This window comes from Dendrobates tinctorius, unplaced genomic scaffold, assembly GCF_039654945.1.
Source record: "Dendrobates tinctorius isolate UK_male_01 unplaced genomic scaffold, ASM3965494v1 ptg000191l, whole genome shotgun sequence".
Classification (NCBI taxonomy): Eukaryota; Metazoa; Chordata; class Amphibia; order Anura; family Dendrobatidae; genus Dendrobates; species Dendrobates tinctorius.
The window spans coordinates 12,142,474-12,165,177 of record NW_027361858.1 but is presented as its reverse complement, the minus strand read 5'-3'; the positions used below and the strand labels follow the sequence as shown (position 1 = coordinate 12,165,177).

The 22,704-nt window shown below is 47.7% G+C and overlaps 1 protein-coding gene across 1 annotated transcript in view; it reads left to right on the top strand.

The window, feature by feature from the left end:
• Nucleotides 1–22,704, top strand: part of LOC141055757 (prostaglandin reductase 1-like) — a 69,340-nt gene that overhangs the window by 5,479 nt on the left and 41,157 nt on the right. Inside the window, exon 2 of the mRNA XM_073552454.1 lies at nucleotides 1,328–1,373. Coding sequence (XP_073408555.1) covers nucleotides 1,328–1,373 — 46 coding nt within the window. The remainder of the gene's footprint in view (nucleotides 1–1,327; nucleotides 1,374–22,704) is intronic.

Below are 22,704 nucleotides of genomic sequence, written 5' to 3'. Positions count from 1 at the left end.
TCTGGGGGAGGAGCAGCTGGGTGGTCTGCTCGCAGCCAATCACAGCCATGCCATTATTTAACATGCCTACATGCCTAACAGGATGTGCTCACACTTCTTAGGATTCCTCATTGGCTGAATCAAATCAAACTGGCTCATAGCATTATGGGAACTTCCGATTCCGGTATTCGATATGCAAAAAGTATCGGAACTCCGTATCGGAATTCCGATACCGTGAATATCGGCCGATACCCGATATTTGCAGTATCGGAATGCTCAACACTAGTAGTTGTGGCACTTTTTCAGTCATAAAGGCTTTGCACAAAGTGCAAAGTCAGTTAAAAATTTTTTTAAGAAGGGTCATCCATAGACCCTAGAAGGCAAAAACTGGGGGGCCTCATTCAAATATTGAATATTAAAAATACTTTATATGCTGCTGTCAACTGGTGGTGCGGAAAAGTCAGGTCTAATCCAGTCTTTGTTCATTTTCAGCCTGTCAGCATTTTCTGTTGACAGGCGAAAGCACCTGTCTGTTTTGACCCAACTGTGGCACTAAAAACCTGCTCAGACAGGATGCTAGCGGCAGGGCAGCACAACACCTCAAAGGCATAGAGGGACAGTTCATGCCAGGTGTCCAGCATTGACCCAATAGCTGTCTCACTGGGTATGTGTGTTTTACTAGGTGAGGAAGCTTTGTATGTGCTGCCCAGAGGAAAAGACTTGCATTTAACACTTAAACGACTGATCATGTGTACTATATGGACTTGTTATTTTCTGTTTTATTCTGTGATACCTTTGTTTACCTGAAGGAGGCTGCTGTATTTTGTAATTCTGACGGTTTATGAACTTATTTTTTTTAATCAACGAACTACGAGCCGTGTGTGAACCAGCCTGTACTGCAGAGCCGATCCCTCGCAATATATATTTACCGTATATACATATTTACCAATTACTGTCCAAAACACAGGGAAGGGTGGGCAGGTACAAACTTACAGGTAGAATAGGAGGCAGGCACAAACTCACAGGTAGAATGACCGACAGGCCAATTTGCACCCAAAACCCCTATATAAACCCTAACAGCTCCACCCCTAAATCCCTGGTGCAGCCCCTTAATTTCCTGCATTTTTTATTTAACCCCTTCCTACTACGTTATAGTTATAGAGCCTACCCTTATTTAATTCAGGCGCTAGAAGGAAACTTATGCATCTTTGCAGTTGTGTTTTTATTTAAATATCCTTAATGCAAACCAAATGTCTGGATATATGATGACCGCTATGTAGTTATTGCAGTAATACTATGTTTCTGTTATTTTTATTGATATAATTTTTTTATTGTTACACCCTTGCAGAGATATTGCTGGAATCTGAGTATTGGAGTGTGGATCCATATATGAGGTAAGAAAACACTGCATAATACATTGATTTGATGGTTTTACATTAAGATATGTTGTTACAGAACCCCCCAGCACACCGAATAGGAGATGTGTGCCCTTAATGCAGCAACCGACCGGCTGCGTCCCCCTGGGCAGAGGTAAATGAGATATCCCACTTCTGACCTCCCCCCACCTTTGTAAATCCCACGGCTATTGTAATGTACATCTGGCGTCTTAATTGGAGCCTGTTATATACTGGCACGACACACATTGATTGTCCTGCCCTCTGTATGTATATATATTCTGAGACCGATGAGTAAAATGTTGTCAAACTGGAAATACATGGAGTAGCAGTGATCTTTTATATGTTCCCATGTTACAAAGCCTTTCGAACCAGCGTCCTTCATTCAGAAGTGAGGAAAAGCAGAGTGAACCTCCTGAGAAAGGGGTGGTAATGTAAGAGGTATTACAGCACAGAAGACCTCGTTACATATGTGAACTGTGCATAGATAAGTAACCCACAAAGAATGTGCCAATATTAGCATTGGGACTGTCGCTCTTATATCGACAGAGCTTATTTTAGCTTTTCCCTTCTGAACATTGTAGGAACGCCCAGTTGTCAAATTTTTTATCTAATGCCAGTAGGGAAAGAAAGGAAAATGGTACAACTTGTAACTTAAAGTAAGGATACTCCTGCATTGCTATGTTTAAAGATGGATATTTTGAGAATGCTGACAGTGACAGGTGATCTTTAAAAGGAATGTGTCATCAGAAAATTACCTACTGTTTAAATAAAAAAATTTATGTTAAACATACTTTTTTATTTCAATTTTTCATATGGGTAAACCATCTATATGCTTTAAATAAGAGTGAATTCACCATTCGCAATAGATGATGGTCCAAGCTCACCTCCTCCTCCTCCCTTCACAATGACTTTTGTCCAGATTAGAGCATGCTCAGAAAATGACTATATAAAAAGAAATATTGTCAGTTTATTGCTGCTATTGTCCATGTGCGCCTAAGTATGGTAAGTAGAGCCTATTGGTCAGTATGAAAACTATCCTTAGCATCTTACTGTCACTTTACAAAACTTTTTATATATTAGGTTATGTGTAGTGGTTCTGATCTGTAGTGTTCCAGGTTCTGAGACCCCCACCGATAAGTCAAAACACCACTTTAAAGTTCGTAGCTTCTGCATGAGCTGCACACACAGAGGACTGAATGTTCTCAATAGCAAATCATTCATTCTCATTCATTTCGATCTATGTCAGGACCCCAGACTCTCACCAATTGGCCACACTACTCAGAGCCTATAAATATAAAGACATGGTTTTAAAGTGACAGTTACACTTTAAGGCCAGGGTCAGACTTGCAAGAACCTCGGACAAGTCTCGCACGTCAATACCCGGAACTGCCGCCGGCACTCCAATCCGAGTGCCGGCGGCAGTGCCGGGTATTGACTTGCGAGTCGCCCGAGTTTCTCGCAAGTCTGACCCTAGCCTAATATAGATAGTGACATGAAAAATTAAATGAAAAATACATTTAACATAAAAATGTGATTTAAATAATAGGTCATTTTCTGATGATACGTGCCCTTTAAATAAGTTTTAAAGAGGAAAACAGTTTTCATGCACCCTTTCATTAATACAGTAGGGTTCTCTGTTCTGAATCCACAATAGGAAAAGTGGAAAGGATACCTGAAGAGCATCCCTCGCTCTCCTGCATTACATATACAACTTACTCATTTAAAGAGTATCTGTTACTCCATTTGAGCATTTTTAGCTAATAAGATGGGCATACAGGCTGCATAAAGCTGAAACTAGTCATACCTGTCTGCCTCCTTGATGATGCCTTGTTCATTAAAAATCATCTTATTTTGTTTTGATCTTCCAGACTTTGGGGCATATGCTGCCTGGAAGATTAGACTGCCACCTCTCTCATTATATTAGATTTCTCCTCCCCCTCTTCTATGCTTGCCTTTGACATCCTGTAAAGGGTGCACAGGGACTAGCTGTACCCAATCTCCCTTGTCTGTGTTTGTGCGTCCCTGACAGTTGGTAAATCTGATGTGAAATCTAATGCTGCTATATGTGCTGTTGTGTAATGTAATATATATAGATGTATATTGTATTAAAGGGTAGGGAAAGTGTAGTGATTGATTTAGCCCACTAGAGGGAGGCATTGTAGGAATAGCAATAAGAGTAGGATAGGAATTAGTTAAGTAGGAAGGGTCAACTGGATAAGCTGGAAGTTTTTCCTGATTCTAGTCAGTAGGGTCTGGGAGCCCGGACAGGGCAGTTGTGCCACGTAACGTTTCTAAGTAAAGGAGCCCAACTCGTCCAGGGCCTAGGAGTAATGATTGCTGGTGAAGCAATGGAGTACAGGGCAGCTTTATGATGGTGGCAGTCAGCTACATAGGAAGACGCCTGCTAAAGATAGTCAGTGTTACGTCTCCTGGAGTGGACCCTCTGGGCCATGATACCAACCCACCCTGGGCAAGCTGACCTAGTGAGGACCACCCCCTTTACAGGAAGCATCGGGGCAGACTCAGGGGGTAAAGTACCATAGCTGCTGGTACCAGAAGGCCGGCTAGAAGGAGGCTAGGGAAGAAGACACGCGATAAATCGAAGTTAGCAAGGCGAGTACGGAGAAGCACACTGGATTCTGGCGAAAGCACATGGAGTACACGAGCATGCAGAGTACGTAAGGGAGAGCGAGGAGCATGCACTAGGAAGAACGCCAGGCACAGGAGAGCGCAGGACGCGCACTGGGAAGCACGCTGGATACAGTGGAGTGCAGAGCGTGCACTGGGAAGCATGCTGGTTACAGGGAAGCGCAGAGTGCACACAGGGAAGCATGCTGGATACAGGGAAGCACAGAGTGCACACTGGGAAGCATGCTGGATACAGGGAAGTGCAGAGTGCACACTGGGAAACATGCTGGATACAGGGAAGCGCAGATTGTGCACTGGGAAGCACCATGGATACAGGAGAGAGCAGAGCATGCACTAGGAAGCACGCTGGATACAGGGGAACACAGAGCGTGCACTGGGAAGCATGCTGGATACAGAAGAGGGCAGAGCGCGCACTGGGAAGCACACTGGATACAGGGAAGCACAGAATGCACACTGGGAAGCATGCTGGACACAGGGAAGCGCCGAGTGTGCAATGGGAATCACGCTGGATACAGGAGAGAGCAGAGCATGCACTGGGAAGTGTGGTGCCCCCAGGAGTATGGTCTCCACAGTGGCATTGCCTTCCTCCTAGGGAGAGTGATGTCATGCCTGGAAGCAATGAAGGGTCTCTCTGGCAGCTAACCATAACATGCAACACAGTTTCCACTCCAGGTGAGCAGAGGGAGCTCTGAACCAATACTAAGGGGAAGAGCTTCTCTCTGGGGGCCAGGAGGGGAAATTAGTCAGATAGTTTGAGGAGGATGTCATGTGCAGACGTGGAGGAGAAGAGCTGGGGAGACTGAGGAAAGTGAAGAGCTCAGTCCCAGTGATAGCGCATGATCTGGAGCCTGGTCTCCAAGGGTGTATGGATACTAACGGTCCTGCACCAGAAACCAGAGGAATAGGAAGCTGTAAATGCCCTATTCCCAGATAATCCTCAGAGGCACAACAGCGACGGGTAAGCCAAGAGAGATAGAAGGCTACAGCTGTCTGCCATGCGAGTGGAGTGTGGATAACATCAGAAAGGAGGAACTTCAGTGTAACTCAGTACTCTGAGTACTTCATAGAGAGCGCTAGTAAGGAGACTGCACAACCTATCTGCCAGAGTGATTCCTGATTTGCTTCCAGGCTAACCAGATCCTGTGCCATTTGTACTCAGGACCCTGGACTGTATTTACCAAGTAAAGGTAAAGAAACTGCAACCTATTGTGTCCTTGCCTTCTTGCTGCAACCGCCCCGGCACTGCTACATCACTGTGCTTGACACTGCACCTTCCTTCTCAACACCCACCTACACTGCCCTGGGACTACAGCCCTGCCTGTGGAGGGCTATAACATCATTGCTGAACTACACAATCTGTCCCAGAGGATCTGTCTGCAGCGTCGGCTTAACATTTGCCGAACACCACAGGTGGCGTCACGAATCATTTATTCATAAACTTTATTCCATCACTCCACTCCCTTACATGGACGCCCAGGGCCACGGACCGGGTCACCGCTACTGTGACACTTCCCAGTGAAATACCGGCCCGGTACCGAGTACCCCACTGCCCTGGCGGGCGATCCATTTTGGCGTCACGAACCGGATTAACGGAGCCCGGCATCCCCGGGTCCTGTGTGCCAGAGGCTGTGTTTGGTGCTGTAGACTGTGTGTGGGTCGCCCTCCCTGGGCCGTGGGGTACTTGGTACCGGGCCGGTGTCAGGGGGAATGTATCACAGCAGCGGCGACCCGGTTTGTGGCCCTGGGCGCCCAAATCAATGTCGGTTGCAGTTTTTAGTGTAATGGTTCGTGACACCACCCGTGGTATTCGGCAAGTGGGATGTTAGGCCGACGCCGCATGCAGATCCTCTGGGGCTGGTGGTGTGTTGCAGCATAGATGGTGTAGCTCCCCACAGGTGAAGCTGTAGCCCCAGGGCAGTGTAGTATTAATAGATGAGGAGAGGCACAGGCGGTGTAGGAGCTGGTACCCAGATGTAGTGGTGGTGAGGGTATAGGCGCGATAATGAATGGAGGACACCAGGGTCTGTAGTTGCAATGCTTTACTCACAGTCAGTAGGGCACACAGGTGCCTGCCTCCGTGCTGTGTCTGGGTCAGGGACTCAATCAACCCCCAGGCAAGATGGCAGGCTCCTCTCCAACACTCCGCCAACATGTACCTTTCTGAACATCTCCTCTATTGCGCCTTTAAGTGTGAAGATCTCCTAGCACTAAGTTATGCTGGAGTTCCTCCTTACAGATGTTCCTGTGTTCTGTACTTGTATGGCAGACAGCTGTAGCCTGCTTTGGGGACTCCCTTCTCCTGAGTCCCGGCTCTTTATACACACGCTGTTGTGCCCCAAGTCTTAAATGGGAGTAGTGCATTTACAGCCAACTACTCCACCGGTGTCTGCTACAGAACCATAAGTGTCCATACAACCTCGGAGACTGGGCCCCGGCCTTGCGCTGAGAACCTATAGGCAGGGTTCCTCTTCCAACCCACTTCTCCTCTCTGTTCTCTACTCCTTCGTTCTGTACTCTTTCTTATGGAAACTTAGGTTACAGTTCTACGTCTTTCTCCTTTCTCTCCTTTCCCGTGCCAGCTGGCTCAGGTCACTGAGGCAGCTGCAGCACTCCTTCCTCCATCCCTTCTTCCAGGGATCCCCACTCCTCCCGGAGTGTCCTATTACTCCCCCGACCTTCTATCTGACTCCAGACGGACTGACTTCCAGTCAGACTGACCTATATAATAAAACTAGGAAACAGAAAAGCGCAATAGGGTCTTATCTGGTGGACAATTGAATAGATATAGAAAAAGTCTACTCACCCTTTCCAAGAAAGGTATAAGCATATAAACCCGCCGTCAGCCTGCTGCACGCCCGAAGGTCCACTGCGTGACCTCCAATACGAATCCTTATGAATATAATGTTATTCTCGGGCTTACTGTGCGCTGCTTGACCAGGATAAAATCACCACAACATGAGAAATTTAACCATTTAATTCCCAACGCGTTTCAAAGTGTGAACCACTTCTTCCTCAGGGGATATCATCCCTGAGGAAGAAGTGGTTCACACTTTGAAACGCGTTGGGAATTAAATGGTTAAATTTCTCATGTTGTGGTGATTTTATCCTGGTCAAGCAGCGCACAGTAAGCCCGAGAATAACATTATATCCATAAGGATTAGTCAGACTGACCTGTAATTCTAAACCTTCCCAGTCTTCTATGTATTCTAACTCCACCCACCTCCCAGCACGTCCAGTGTTCCAAGCAGGGAACCAACAAAGGTGCTCTGCTACTCTCTAAGTACAGAGCCGCTTGTGGCTGTGCAGAACTACCCTGTGTGTGTGGGGTGCGGGTGTTGGAGCATGGAAAGGAGTTCCCACCTTACCCGGATGGTGGGGCACTACATCTTAGGAGGAGTTGCAGTACCTCTGTGGCGACTGAGCCTCCGGGGCGCCACATGTGCGCAATTGGAGCCATTGCCGCCATTATCCCGCTGATTGGCGCGCGTGGGAAGAAAAAGGGCAGACCTTCATGGGTGGAGCCAGCCGAGAAGTGCGAAAGGAGAAGAGCGCGCGGGAAGTGAGAAGCTGAGGCCTGCAGTTCCGGCGCCCCCTGATCCAGCCGAGGAGAGGCATCCGGTAAGCCAGCGCAACCCCGCGGCCTGGCCCACGTTAACTAGGGGGGAGAGAAAATGTCTGAGGACAACGCCAATGCAGTGGCGGACGCTCCCGCTAACCTCCCAGCGCCGCCAGATGCAGGGTCCAGTGCAGCTGTGGCTCCAACAGCGCCACTGAATCCGGTAGCCAGTGCTGCCGCCAGGGCACCGCAAGAATCAGCGCCCACCGCAGCGGTCCCCATAATGCCGCTGTCCATGCCCTATATACCGGGAGCAGCCTGGCTACCGCAGGACTCGGGTGAGTCACATACCCTGAGTGAATTCAAAGAGAGACTGTGCAGATTGTTCGAAGTGTATCCCCTGTCTGAAAGTCAGAAAGTGAACATTCTTATTGGGCAGCTAACAGTTGCAGCGCAGAGAGAAGTAAAAGCCTGGCAGGACACTGATAAAGAGAATGTTAAAAAGATTCTGGCTAAGCTCAGACGCACCTTTGACACCCGCACTGCAGCTGAAATAAAGATGAGATTCTTTGGATGTAAGCAGAGAGCGCAGGACAGTATATGGGACTATGCTCTTAACCTGCAGGAGGCGCTGCGAGCCATAAAGCAGATGGATCCAGACAGTGTGCAGGACAGAGACAAACTGTTAAAGGAGCAGTTTATTGAAGGACTCCTATCCAGTACCCACAGAGCACAGCTGCGCATTATAGCCCTGCAGAACCCTAACCTGAATTTTGCAGACTTCAAGGACAGGGCTATCCAGGTGCTGCATGAACCAACTGTCAACCGTCCAGCGCCCCCTAGGTGCCCAGCGATCACCTACCACCAGGAAGCAACATCTTTCCCCCTCAACCCTGTGGAGGCTGATGCACAGACTCTGGACAATGACCCATCTTCAGAACTGTATCTTCAGGTCCAGGAGTTGACCAAAGGTATGGCTGCACTTGCCAAAACCATGCAGTCCCTGCAGGAGTCCTCAAAGGAGAAGATCCAGTTAGCCTCCAGTCCAGAGGATGTCCCGTGGATGCGGAGGAAGAGGATCCCCCCACTCAGAGGGAGGAACAGCGATCGCTTTGACCAGAACGGACGTCCCATCTGTCGACACTGCCACAAAGCAGGCCACCTCGCAAGATTCTGTCCTTTAAACGAGTAACCCCTGGGGCAGAGGGTCAACCCCCAGGAGTAGGACCACAAGGCCCAAGGAACTGGCGAGCCAAGTTTGTTGGAGGGCGACCGATCCTCCCAGTGGTGATTGATGGCATCCCCATGAACGCTTTGCTGGACACTGGCTCTCAGGTGACCACTATGCCGTATATCCTTTACAAGCGGTATTGGGCTGACTCTGAACTCACCCATGGCCCAACTGATGAACTGACGGTAGTTCCTAGTAACGGTCAGTCTTTACCGCAGATAGGATGTAAAGAAATTACTGATAATGTGGGTCGAGTAGAGTTAAAATCTCAAGGTCTGATAGTTGTGGATATTGATCGACGAGAATGTAACCCAATGATGACTCTAGGTACTAATGTGATTGAAAATTGTCTTTCCGAGGTTATTGTCTTGTTGCAACAGGTGGCTGAGACTGCTGGTTCCAGTGAACAATGAGTCCTGCAGAAGGAGATCAAGGCCCTGATGCAAAGACAGCAGGTAGAACTCTCTGGCAGAAAAATTGGCAGCGTCAGAGTGAGTGATTCTTTCCCAATTGCAATACCCCCCAGATGTGAAATGTTGATTTGGTGTCGGGCAGCCATAGGCCTCAGAGGAAAGGATTACCAGGCAGTGGTAGAACCAGTGTACTCTGATAGCTGGCCCACTGTCCTGACAGCCAGAGGGGTAGTTGATGTTCGCAAAGGGAGAGTACCTGTACGCCTCTAGAATTGTGGGGAAGAGGAGGCCACAGTACCTCGGTATGCCACAGTTGCTAAGCTGCTTACTGTCAGTAACAATGCAATATGGGCAGCAGAGTCCTTGGTCTGATCCGACCAGGTGGAGGACAATGGCTCTGTAAAGCAGCTGGAGGAGTGGTGCCAGCAACTGCAGGTGGGGACTGACTCCACCCCTTCATATGAAAAGAATGGGGTTTACCAGGTGACTCAGGAGTATGAGCGGGTATTCAGTAAACACCCTCTAGATTTTGGGAAGGCAAAAGGGGTTCAACACCATATCCCCACTGGAGACCATCCACCCATAAAAGAAAGGTACCGGCCTATACCCCCAACACAATACCAGTGTGCTAAAAGTATGTTGCGGGAAATGAAGGAGGCTGGGGTGATCAGAGACAGTTGTAGCCCATGGGCAGCCCCAATAGTCTTTGTGAAAAAGAAGGATGGTACCATGAGAATGTGTGTTGATTACAGAAAAATTACAGCATTACACATAAAGATGCCTACCCATTACCCAGAATTGAGGAGTCATTAGCTGCACTTAAAACTGCTAACTATTTTTCCACCTTAGATCTCACTAGTAGGTATTGACAGGTTCCCGTGGCAGAGGCAGACAAGGAGAAAACAGCGTTTACCACCCCAATGGGTCTCTGTGAGTTCAACTACATGCCATTCGGGCTCTGCACCACTCCAGGGACATTCCAACGGCTGATGGAGTGCTGTCTGGGACACAAGAACTTCGAGACAGTCCTGTTGTACCTTGATGATGTCATTGTTTTCTCCAAGACTTATGAAGACCATCTGAAGCACCTGGCTGAGGTGTTTGAGGCATTGTCCAACTTTGGCCTGAAAGTGAAGACATCCAAATGCCACCTCCTGAAGCCCAAGGTACAGTACCTCGGTCATGTAGAGAGTGCAGAAGGTGTGGCACCAGATGCTGACAAAGTCACTGTCATCCGGGACTGGCAGAAGCCCAACAACCTCCATGAAGTACGTCAATTCCTCGGGCTGGTAGGCTACTATCGAAGGTTCATCAAAGGCTTCACTGAGATAGCCACTCCTATGCAAAATCTTCTGGTGGGTCAGCCCAAGAAGGCCAGAAAGCAGAGTCCTACATTCGAATGGAATGAGGAGCTGGAGAGGTCCTTCACTTGATTGAAGATGGCTCTCACAGGAGATGAAGTTCTGGCCTACCCAGATTATGACCAACCCTTTGTGTTGTATACTGATGCCAGCAACGTGGGACTTGGAGCAGTACTGTCACAGGTACAAAATGGCAAAGAAAGAGTGATCTCCTACGCCAGCAGGAAGCTTCGTCCCACTGAAAGGAACTATGACAACTACAGTTCCTTCAAGCTGGAGTTCCTTGCCATAGTCTGGGCTGTGACTGAATGATTCAAGCATTACCTAGCTTCAGCCAAGTTTACCATCTTCACGGATAACAACCTGTTGACTCACTTGGAAACTGCCAAACTAGGTGCACTGGAGCAGCGATGGATGGCTCGCCTGCCTAACTATGAATTCACCATCAAGTACCGAGCAGAGCACAAGAATGCCAATGCTGATGCACACTGTCCAGGATGCCTAATCTGCCAGATGTAGGAGAAGACCCCGAGGCACTCGAAGAAGTAGAGTTACCTCCCTTCCACCGGCCAATTGCGGCCCAACGTGCCCAGGGAGTGAGAAACAGATGGTCTATCCTGAAGAGGTTACCCTAAATCCATTGCCTCACCACGACTGGGCAGAAACCCAGGATAGCGACCCCGCAGTCCGCCTGGTGAAGGAGCTACTGTCACAAGCTGACTCGTTTTGAGCATTTGGTTTTTTGTAAATTTTTCCTTTTTGAATCTTGTACACCTATAATTGTTTATTTGTTTATGTTGTTTACATGTTTTTTTTCAGCCCAGGAGTGCTGAATTGCACTAGGGGGGAGTGTGGTGACCCCAGGAGTGTGGTTGCCACAGTGACATTGCCTTCCTCCTAGGGAGAGTGATGTCATGCCTGGAAGCAATGAAGGGTCTCTCTGGAAGTTAACCATAACATGCAACACAGTTACCACTCCGGGCGAGCAGAGGGAGCTCTGAACCAATACTAAGGGGAAGAGCTTCTCTCTGGGGGCCAGGAGGGGAAATTGTTCAGTTAGTGTGAGGAGGGCGTCGTGTGCAGATGTGGAGAAGAACTGGGGAGACTGAGGAAAGTGAAGAGCTCAGTCCCAGTGATAGCGCATGATCTGGAGCCTGGTCTCCAAGGGTGTATGGATACTAACGGTCCTGCACCAGAAACCAGAGGAATAGGAAGCTGTAAATGCCCCATTCCCACATAATCCTCAGAGGCACAACAGCGACGGGTTAGCCAAGAGAGATAGAAGGCTACGGCTGTCTGCCATGCGAGTGGAATGTGGATAACATCAGAAAGGAGGAACTCCAGTGTAACTCAGTACTGGGAGTACTTCATAGAGAGCGCTAGTAAGGAGACTGCACAACCCATCTGCCAGAGTGATTCCTGATTTGCTTCCAAGCTAACCAGCTCCTGTGCCATCTGTACTCAGGACCCTGGACTGCATTTGCCAAGTAAAGGTAAAGAAACTGCAACCTATTGTGTCCTTGCCTTCTTGCTGCAACCTCCCCAGCACTGCTACATCTCTGTGCCTGACACTGCACCTTCCTTCTCAACACTCACCTACACTGCCCTGGGACTACAGCCCTGCCTGTGGAGGGCTATACCATCATTGCTGCACTACACCATCTGTCCTAGAGGATCTCTCTGCAGCATCGGCTTAACATTTGCCTAAAACCACAGGTGGCATCACGAATCATCTATTCATAAACTTTATTCCATCACTTCACTCTCTTACATGGACGCCCAGGGCCACGGACCGGGTCACCGCTACTGTGACACTTCCCAGTGAAATACCGGCCCGGTACGGAGTACCCCACTGCCCTGGTGGGCGATCCAGAAGCACGCTGGAAGTAAGAGAGCAGAGAGCACTAGGATGCACACTGGGACCTGAATACAAAGGAGCACCTGTGCTGGAACCAAGACTGGTCCAGTACAGATGCAAAGGTAATAATCAGACACCTCCTAAAACAGGAAGCAGCCTGAAATACCTGTTGCAGCTGCCCGGAGCAGGGTACTTCCGGGTCAGGATGCATAAGAAGTAGAGGAGGCGCGCGGCAGCGGCCTAAGCAGCCGGGAGTAAGCACACAATGGATGTGACCCTCAATGCACCTGATAAGTTGGGAGCGAAGAAGAGACCCCCAGAGGAGCCCGGCCCGTGGCACACCGAGGAGTGAGGTAAGTATCCCGGAGCTGGAGGGCAGATGGCGGTATAACAGTCAGGCTGGTCAGACAGAATGCTGCGGTACTGGGGACAACGGTGTGGAGCGCCCCGCAGGGTCGGGGGTTACTCGGTACCAGGCCGGTCAGGCTCTTTTAAAGGGGAAGTGTCACGGCGGTAGTGACCCGGTCCGTGGCCCTGGGTGTCCAGTGGTGATGGAAGTTCAAATGAGGGGAAAAGATGGCAGAATAATTGTAGGGGAAAAGGGGAAATTGTGACACCACCCGTAGTATTCGGCTAGGGTAGCCGACGCTGCTATACAGATCCTCTGGAATGGTGGTACGGCAGCAGAGATGGTGTAGCTCTCCATGGGCAGAGCTGTGTCCCAGGGCATCTAAGATGTTAACTGGTGAGTTGTGACTGTGATGTTATGTGCAATGTTAAGCAAGTGGGATGCGAATGACACAAATGACACAGTGAGGTGCAGTTTCACGGCTTTTACTCACACTTGACCTGTGCACTCAGGTGTCCCGCTTCGCACTGTGTCCTCCGAATAAGGAGTCCAGCCAACTCTCAGTTAATTTGGGAAACACCGTTCCAGGACTTCCTTTTGTGTTTTCCCTCTCTTTCTGGTCATCTCCCTGTGCTGGTCTTTCCTTTCCTCTCGCCTAGCACCTTCACAACAGTGTCCCTAAGTCAGCAGCCTTGGACCTTGCTGGGCGATGTGAGTCAGGCCCCGGGATCCTGTACCTGGCCACCTTTTCAGGGAATTGATGTGGATGTGGCTGAGGTACTTGCAATCACCTAAATCTCTGGCTTGCCAGCTAAGTCTGTCTTTTCCTCCACTGGGCTCAGGGGCCGGTACTCTCACTGCAACGTAGTCCTTCCTTTCCAGGATACGGGCCCCACGGGTGGCTTATCGCACTACTCGTGCCCCTAGGACCCCTTCTGTCCTCTCTAAACTTCCTTTCAGTTCTTCTTCCTTCACTATGGTTTTGACTTCTCTTACTCCTTCGCTGTCCGTCACCAACTGACTGGATCTTCCAGAAAGATCCTTTACCTCAGGCTTAACTCCGCCCACTCACTGTCACCTCTCTGTTACTGATTGGCTACACTCCTTGTCACCCCATCTCCTTCGCTCCTCCCTCTTCTCTACATTTCTCACTCACCTACCAACACCCTTTCCTAGCCAGTCTGGGATGAGGCCATCCTCCCGAAGGGTACACCCAGATGCCTTGACTGAACTAGCATGTGTTGCGTGCAAGTGTTGAAGTCCCAGGTAGTGCTCCCTCCTTACTTGAGGGTGGGATACCACTCGTCTGGATGAGGTGCAGTACCTCTGTGGTGACCGGACCCTCAGGGGCGCCACATACCCCCCTCGTTAAACACAGTACGTCCGTGGGCTGTTACAAAGTAGAGTAGAAAACAGATGTCACAACAAGCAACACTTTTCTGTAATGCATTCCAACAGGGTAAACAGTTAAACAAGTTAGTCAAATAACTCTTCTTCCCTTTATTGGAGGCACTTTTCTTAAACGTTACAAATAACTTCTCTCATAAATGTATACCTTATAAAATTAAATTAATACAACACTATCTATTCAGTATATATACCCGTATCAAATATCAAAGTATGAATTTTACCATATAGAGATTCATGCACCTCATTTACTATATTTATTTGCTCTCAGTACAAACAGAATAAAACATTTTCATGAAAGTTCAGTTCATCCCTGACCGAGGTATTTTCCTTTGGTGTGATGTGAGGGACCCAACTCAAACCCCCAACGTAGGCCTTGGGCGGGCTACAAGGCATAGTTGATCTGTACGCTGTACCACGTTTTTGGCCACGCCAAACGGGGTTTTGTTCTGTGGCATTAAGGCACTTTCCAATGGCCTGACATAAAAACAATATGGAGCACTTTAAGAAGTGCTAACTTTTTACATTAAAAGTTGTGTTCATAACCTCAGTCTTTCTAAAGAACCATAAAACTAACATAACCAGGTAAACACATTATTTCTTCAATAAACTATAACACAGTCCTAACCAGGTAAACTTTAAGCATTTGTTTCACATTTTTGCTCTGACTTCTTACATTCACTACTCCCTGGCTGGGTGAGTTCTGTATAGAGAACTATACCAGTGATCACTAGCTGTTCTGGGTGTACCACCAAGGTTTGGGGTAGCCCGATCACACATTATATTATAATGCGCCCATCCAGGAGTAGGGGCTGTGGGGACAGGAAGGGGACCTATCAGGGTATCCTCAGACCCGATGACTGGGTCAGCCGCAGCTGCTGTATTTGGTGGTTTGACCTGCTCTGACTCCCATCCTCCTTCCGTGGTCAGAGACAGATCCTGGAGCTGGATACTCAGCTCCTCTGCATAGATGGTTTTATTCTCTGCACTCAGGCTATTGCCTCCTTCTGCATACCTTGCTGCTGCCATGTTTATTGCTCTGTCTCCTCTGTTCTACCTGCTCACCCCTGACATCTTCCAGGGCTGGCTTTCCTCAGCTCTTTATGCCTATCAAAGTAATACAGGAGGTGGGTCTTTCCTCCTGACAGACACCTTTGCATCAAATGATGATGTTGGTGGTGGGCGGGCATCATCCTTGCACTCACTCTCTGGCCCCGCCCACCACAGCTCATTCCTCTCAGCTCCTGCTGGCTGTAATTTGATAAGTCCACACAACCTATGATGCAGCTATTTAACCCCTTAACCCCCAAGGGTGGTTTGCACGTTCATGACCGGGCCAATTTTTACAATTCTGACCACTGTCCCTTTATGAGGTAATAACTCTGAAACGCTTCCGTGGATCCAGGTGATTCTGACATTGTCTTCTTGTGACATATTATACTTCATGTTAGTGGTAAAATTTCATTCAAATAACTTGCATTTATTTGTGAAAAAAATGGAAATTTGGCGAAAATTTTGAAAATTTTGCAATTTTCCAAATTTGAATTTTTATGCCCTTAAATCACAGAGATACGGCGCACAAAAAACTTCATAACTAACATTTCCCACATGTTTACTTTACATCAGCACAATTTTGGAACCAAAATTTTTTTTTGTTAGGAAGTTATAAGGGTTAAAAGTTAACCAGCGATTTCTCATTTTTTCAACACCATTTTATTTTTACGGACCACATCAGATTTGAAGTCACTATGAGGGGTCTATATGATAGAAAATCCCCAAAAGTGACACCATTCTAAAAACTGCACCCCTCAAGGTGCTCAAAACCACATTCAAGAAGTTTATTAACCCTTCAGGTGCTTCACAGGGATTTTTTGAATGTTTAAAAAAAATGAACATTTAACTTTTTTTCACAAAAAAAATTACTTCAGGTCCAATTTTTTTTATTTCACCAAGGGTAACAGGAGAAATTGGACTGCAAAAGTTATTGTGCAATTTGTCCTGAGTACGCTGATACCTGATATGTGGGGGGGAACCACTGTTTCGGTGCCTGGCAGAGCTCAGAAGGGAAGGAGCACCGTTTGACTTTTTCAATGCAAAATTGGCTGGAATTCAGATCGGACGCCATGTCACGTTTGGAGAGCCCCTGATGTACCTAAACAGTGGAAACCCCCCACAAGTGACCCCATTTTGGAAACTAGACCCCTCAAGGAACTTATCTAGATATGTGGTGAGAACTTTGAACCCACAAGGGCTTCACAGAAGTTTATAACGTACAGTCGTACAATTAAAAAATCTTTTTTTTTCCACAAGAATGATCTTTTCACCCCCAATTTTTATTTTCCAAATGGTAACAGGACCCTAAAAGTTATTGTGCAATTAGTCCTGAGTATGCTGATACCCCATATGTGGGTGTTAACAACTATTTGGGCGCATGGAAGAGCTCGCAAGGGAAGCAGCGCCATTTTACTTTTTTGGCTGGAATTGAGATTGAACACCATGTCGCGTTTAGAAAGCCCCTGATGTAACAAAACAGTGGAAACCCACCACAAATGACACCATTTTGGAAACTAGACCCCCCAAGGAACTTATCTAGATGTGTGGTGAGGACTTTGAACCCCCAAGGGCTTCACAGAAGTTTATAACGTACAGCCGTACAATTAAAAAATCACATTTTTTTCCACAAAAATGATCTTTTCACCTTCAATTTTTATTTTTCCAAAGGTAACAGGACCCCAAACGTTATTGTGCAATTTGTCCTGAGTACGCTGATACCTCATATGTGGGGGTAAACCACTATTTGGGCGCATGGCAGAGCTAGGAAGGGAAGCAGCGCCATTTGACTTTTTTGGCTGGAATTGGGAATGGACGCCATGCCATGCTTGGAAAGCCCCTGATGTGCCTAAACAGTGGAAACCCCACAAAAATGACACCATTTTGGAAACTAGACCCCATAAGGAACTTATCTAGATGTGTGGTGAGCACTTTCAACCCCCCAGTGCTTCGTAGAAGCTTATAACGCCCAGGCCTGAAAATAAAAAAATCATATTTTTCCACAAACCTTGATCTTTTAGTCCCCAATTTTTTTATTTTCCCAAGGGTAACAGGAGAAATTGTATCCCAAAAGTTGTTGTCCAATTTGTCCTGAGTAACCTGATACCCCATATATGGGAGAAAACTACTGTATGGGCACACGTCGGGGCTCGGAAGGGAAGTAGTAACGTTTTGGAATGCAGACTTTGATGGAATGGTCTGCTGGTGTCATGTTGCCTTTGGAGAGCTCCTGATGTATCTAAACATTGGAAACCCCCACAAGTGACCCCATTTTGGAAACTAGACCCCCCCACGGAACTTATCTAGATGTGTGGTGAGCACTTTGAACCCCTAGGTGCGTCACAGAAGTTTATAACGTCCGGGCGTGAAAATAAAAAAATCATATTTGTTTCCACAAAAATGATATTTTTGCCCCCAATTTTTTATTTTCCTAAAGGTAACTGGAGAAATTGGACCCCAAAAGATGTTTTGCAATTTGTCCTGAGTAGGCTGATACCCCATATGTGGGGGTAAACCACTGTTTGGGCGCATGGCAGAGCTTGGAAGGGATGGAGCACCATTTGACTTTTTCAACACAGAATTGGCTGGAATTGAGATCAGACGCCATGTTGCGTTTGGAGAGCACCTGATGTGCCCAAACAGTGGAAACCCCCCAATTCTAACTCCAACCCAAACCCCAACACTCCCCTAACCCTAATCTCAGCCCTAACCCTAGCCCTAACCCTAGCCCTAATTCTAGCCCTAACCCTAACCCTGTTGGGAAAATGGAAATAAATACATTTTTTTAATTTTATTATTTTTCCCTAACTAAAGGGGTGATAAAGAGGGGTTTGACTTACTATTTGTGGCAGGTTTTTATGTTTGGCAGCTGTCGCACGCTAAAAGACGCTTTTTATTGTAAAAATAGTTTTTGCATCACCACATTTTGAGAGCTATAATTTTTCCGTATTTTGACCCACAGAGTCATATGATGTCTTATTTTTTGCAGGACGAGTTGACGTTTTTTGTTCTGTCCCCACGAGGCGAATGGAGGTGTAGTTGAGTGGGGCTGGGAGAGATAACTACCTTCCATTTCCTCGATGCAGAGCAGACAGGACCATTGTTGCTGTTTTGCTGTTCATGCGTCCGGAGAGATGATACACACCAGATATTGTGAAGTCCTGACTTGTTTATTGGAAATCTGGACATACAGCATATGATTGGTAATGCAGTACTTCTCCAGAAATGCAGGTGGAACAACCCAGGTGGTACAGCAAGATGTGTGCAGCAAGATGATTCAGCAAATTGTGAGTGTGTGAGTGGTTAAACAACTGATGCCTTCCACAGCCTGGTAAGCGTGTCTCTCCTGGGTGAAAAAGAAACTAGTAATGGCCACCGGCAGGAAGAGAAGGAGTCACCTGACCTGGAAGTGGGAGGCATGTACTAGAATTAATTAGCTGCCATCTGCTATACAGAAAAGGACAGCAGGTGGCAGCAGACCAAATGCAAAACTGAATACAAAGAAAGGTAACATAACACAATTATATAAGCATACAATCATAACCTTAGATGGAACAGCACATTTTTATTGGTACCATTTTCGGGCACGTGACATTTTTTGATCGCTTTTTATTCCAATTTTTGGGACGCAGAATGAACAAAAACCAGTATTTCAAGAATTTCTTTTGGAGGGGTGCGTCTACATCGTTTCGTGTGCAGTAAAATTGATATGGCAGTTTTATTCTTCCGGTCAGTACGGTTACAGTGATACCTCATTTATGTCGTTTTTTATGTTTTCGCGCTTTTATGCAATGAAAACAATTTTATATAAAAAATAATTATTTTTGCATCGCTTTATTCTGCGAGCTATAACTTTTTTATTTTTGTGCTGATGATGCTGTGTGGCGGCTTGTTTTTTGCGGGATAAGATGACGCTTTCAGCGGTACCATGGTTATTTATATCCGTCTTTTTGATCGTGCGTTATTGCACTTTTTGTTCGGCAGTATGATAAATAAATCATTATTTTTTGCTTTTTTTATTTTTATTTTTTAAGGGGTTCGCTAAAGGGGTTAACTAGTGGGACAGTTTTATAGGGCGGGTAGTTATGGATGCGGCGATACCAAAGATGTGTACTTTTATTTATTTTTTTTATTTCCAAAAAATGAATTTATTAGGGAATATATTTTTTTTTAATTTATTTAGCGATTTTTTATAAATTATTTTTACACTTTTTTTTAATCTTTATTACAATGTCCCAGGGGGGACATCACTGTCATGTGACAGATCGCTGATTTGTCACATCACAGATCGCTGCAGCAGACTTCCCCATGCCTGCGCTAAGCAGGCATGTGGAAGATGCCTCCCTTGCAGGCCCCCGAAGGTCCCTAGGCCCAAATTGGATCCGGGGACCTACAAGGAAGTAGACCCCCGCAGCAGCGCTGCACATCGCGCTGCTGCGGGGGGCTCAGGGAGGCACGGAGGGAGCCCCCTCCCTCCCGATGCTTCCCTAAACCCCGGGTACACTGCGATCGTGTTTGATCGCAGTGTGCCAGGAGTTAATGTGTCGGGGCGGTCCGTGACCGTCCCTGACACATAGTGCCGGGTGTCACCTGTGATAATCAGCTGACACCTGGCCGCGACCAGCTGCGATCCCCCTGTGAGCGCAGCTCATCACGCTAGACATACTATCCCGTCCATGGGCATAGATGCCCGGGTCCCATGGATGGGATAGTACGTCTGATGTCAGAAAGGGGTTAAGGAGCACTCAGTATCAGTGACGCAGTAAAAAATGACACAGTTAGGAGATGATTTTACAGTCTTACAAATTCGCTATTACTGAATACAGATAGTCCTTTTAGCAATACCACAAAATCTCTTTTACACAAAATAGTAAATTTCTGGCACACTATACATTAAAGCTTCTGGCACTCAGTATGTTACAGTCTCTGGCACACAGTACCCAGCGTTGCCAGGCTCTAGGTACCCAGCTTTCCCGACCTCCAAGTACCCAGCTTTGATGAGCTAGATAATCCTGTTCGTCGTGACGCCAGTTGGAGCACCCCGCAGGGTCGGGGGTTACTCGGTACCGGGTCGGTCAGACTCTTTTAAAGGGGAAGTGTCACAGCGGTAGTGACCTGGTCCGTGGCCCTGGGTGTCCAGTGGTGATGGAAGTTCAAATGAGGGGAAAAGATGGCATGATAATTGTAGGGGAAAAGGGGAAATTGTGACGCCACCCGTAGTATTCGGCTAGGGTAGCCGACGCTGCTATACAGATCCTCTGGAATGGTGGTACGGCAGCAGAGATGGTGTAGCTCTCCACGGGCAGAGCTGTGTCCCAAGGCATCTAAGATGTTAACTGGTGAGTTGGTGACTGTGTTGTTATGTGCGATGTTAAGCAAGTGGGATGCGAATGACACAAATGACACAGTGAGGTGCAGTTTCACAGCTTTTACTCACACTTGACCTGTGCGCTCAGGTGTCCCGCTTAGCACTGTGTCCTCCGAGTAAGGGGTCCAGCCAACTCTCAGTTAATTTGGGAAACACCGTTCCAGGACTTCCTTTTGTGTTTTCCCTCTCTTTCTGGTCATCTCCCTGTGCTGGTCTTTCCTTTCCTCTCGCCTAGCACCTTCACAACAGTGTCCCTAAGCCATCAGCCTTCGACTTTGCTGGGCGACGTGGGTCAGGCCCCGGGATCCTGTACCTGGCCACCTTTTCAGGGAATTGATGTGGATGTGGCTGAGGTACTTGCAATCACCTCAGTCTCCGGCTTGCCAGCTAAGTCTGTCTTTTTCTCCACTGGGCTCAGGGGCCGGTACTCTCACTGCGACCTGGTCCTTCCTTTCCAGGATACGGGCCCCACGGGTGGCTTATCGCACTACCCGTGCCCCTAGGACCCCTTCTGTCCTCTCTAAACTTTCTTTCAGTTCTTCTTCCTTCACTCTGGCTTTGACTCCTATTACTCCTTCGCTGTCTCGTCACCAACTGACTGGATCTTCCAGAAAGATCATTTACCTCAGGCTTAACTCCATCCACTCACTGTCACCGCTCTGTCACTGATTGGCTACACTCCTTGTCACCCCATCTCCTTAGCTCTTCCCTCTTCTCTACCTTTCTCACTCACCTACCAACACCCTTTCCTAGCCAGTCTGGGATGAGGCTATCCTCCAGAAGGGTACACCCAGATGCCCTAACTGAACTAGTGTGTCTTGCGTGCAATTGTCCCAGGTGGTGCTCCCTCCTTACCTGAGGGTGGGTTATCACACCTCTGGATGAGGTGCAGTACCTCTGTGGCGTTCAGACCCTCAGGGGCACCACAGGTGAAACCCTGCTAGATTCCGAAGAAGTGAGGGACAGCACAGGGACAGAAAATGTTGTGTCTGGTGAAGTATCTTGTGCTGTACCTAAATGTGAACTGGACGAGCTGAGAAAGGAACTGAGTAAAACAGTTTGTTTTAAGCAGGAATTTGACTGTCTCTCTTTGTGTGGAATCTCAAGAAAGAAACCCCCCAGCGGACCAGAGAGGATCCAGATGGATGGGAAAGCGGACAAAAAGGTTCGCTATGACTGGGACATTGTGTGTATGTGACGGAGGGCCAGGGTGCAACAAAATGCCCCTTGAGAGCCACGACTTCAGCCCTGGTCCCCGTTTCATTCTGATGCGTGCCTGGAAATCCCGTGCCTGTGACTTCCGGTCCTAGTGTTCTCCAGCACTCTGAAAAGATGAAAGCAGGGTCAGAATGGCCCACCGGAGAACTGGAAGAATCTCCTGTGGGACCAGGCACTGACATCTGCTGGCATACAGGGTCGTCAGCTGTGCTGGCCCCCTACTGCCCCAGGGGTCCCCAACCAGTGGCGTGTTGCCAATAGCTGTACACCACACAGCTGCTATGGGGCCCCTGACTCAGGGGGGCTGCCCGATGCCAGCAGATCAGCAGCGGTGGAGCAGCGGGTGACAGGAGGCAGGAGCGGGCAGGAGCCATGAGCGGGCTGCTGTGGCTAAAGCCACAGCCGGCACATGCTTTAGCCACAGCATTCGGCTCCTGCCTCCTGTCACCAGCTGCTTTACTGCTGCTGCCCCCCAGTGCATGCCACATTCAACTGTATCAACATCATAGATGTAATTTCATCATGTACCATGCTGTGTGTGTTGGGCAGGCGGCAGTGCAGCTGCTGAGACCGGGGCAGAGCCAGAATCAGTAGAAGAGGTGATTATTGTGATTATACATATATAATCAGTTATTGAGTACTGATGGCAATAATATTGTGGAGGGGCCTACATTATATTCTCTCATTCTAGTAAAATGAGAGAGGAGGTAGTCTTATCTTCCAGGCAGCATACGCCCCAAAGTCTGGAAGATCAAAGCAAAAACGAGGATTTTTAATGAACAAAGCATCATCAAAGAGACATAGAGGTATGATTAGTTTCAGCCTTGTACAACGTATATGTCCATATTCCATATTATTATCTAAAAAT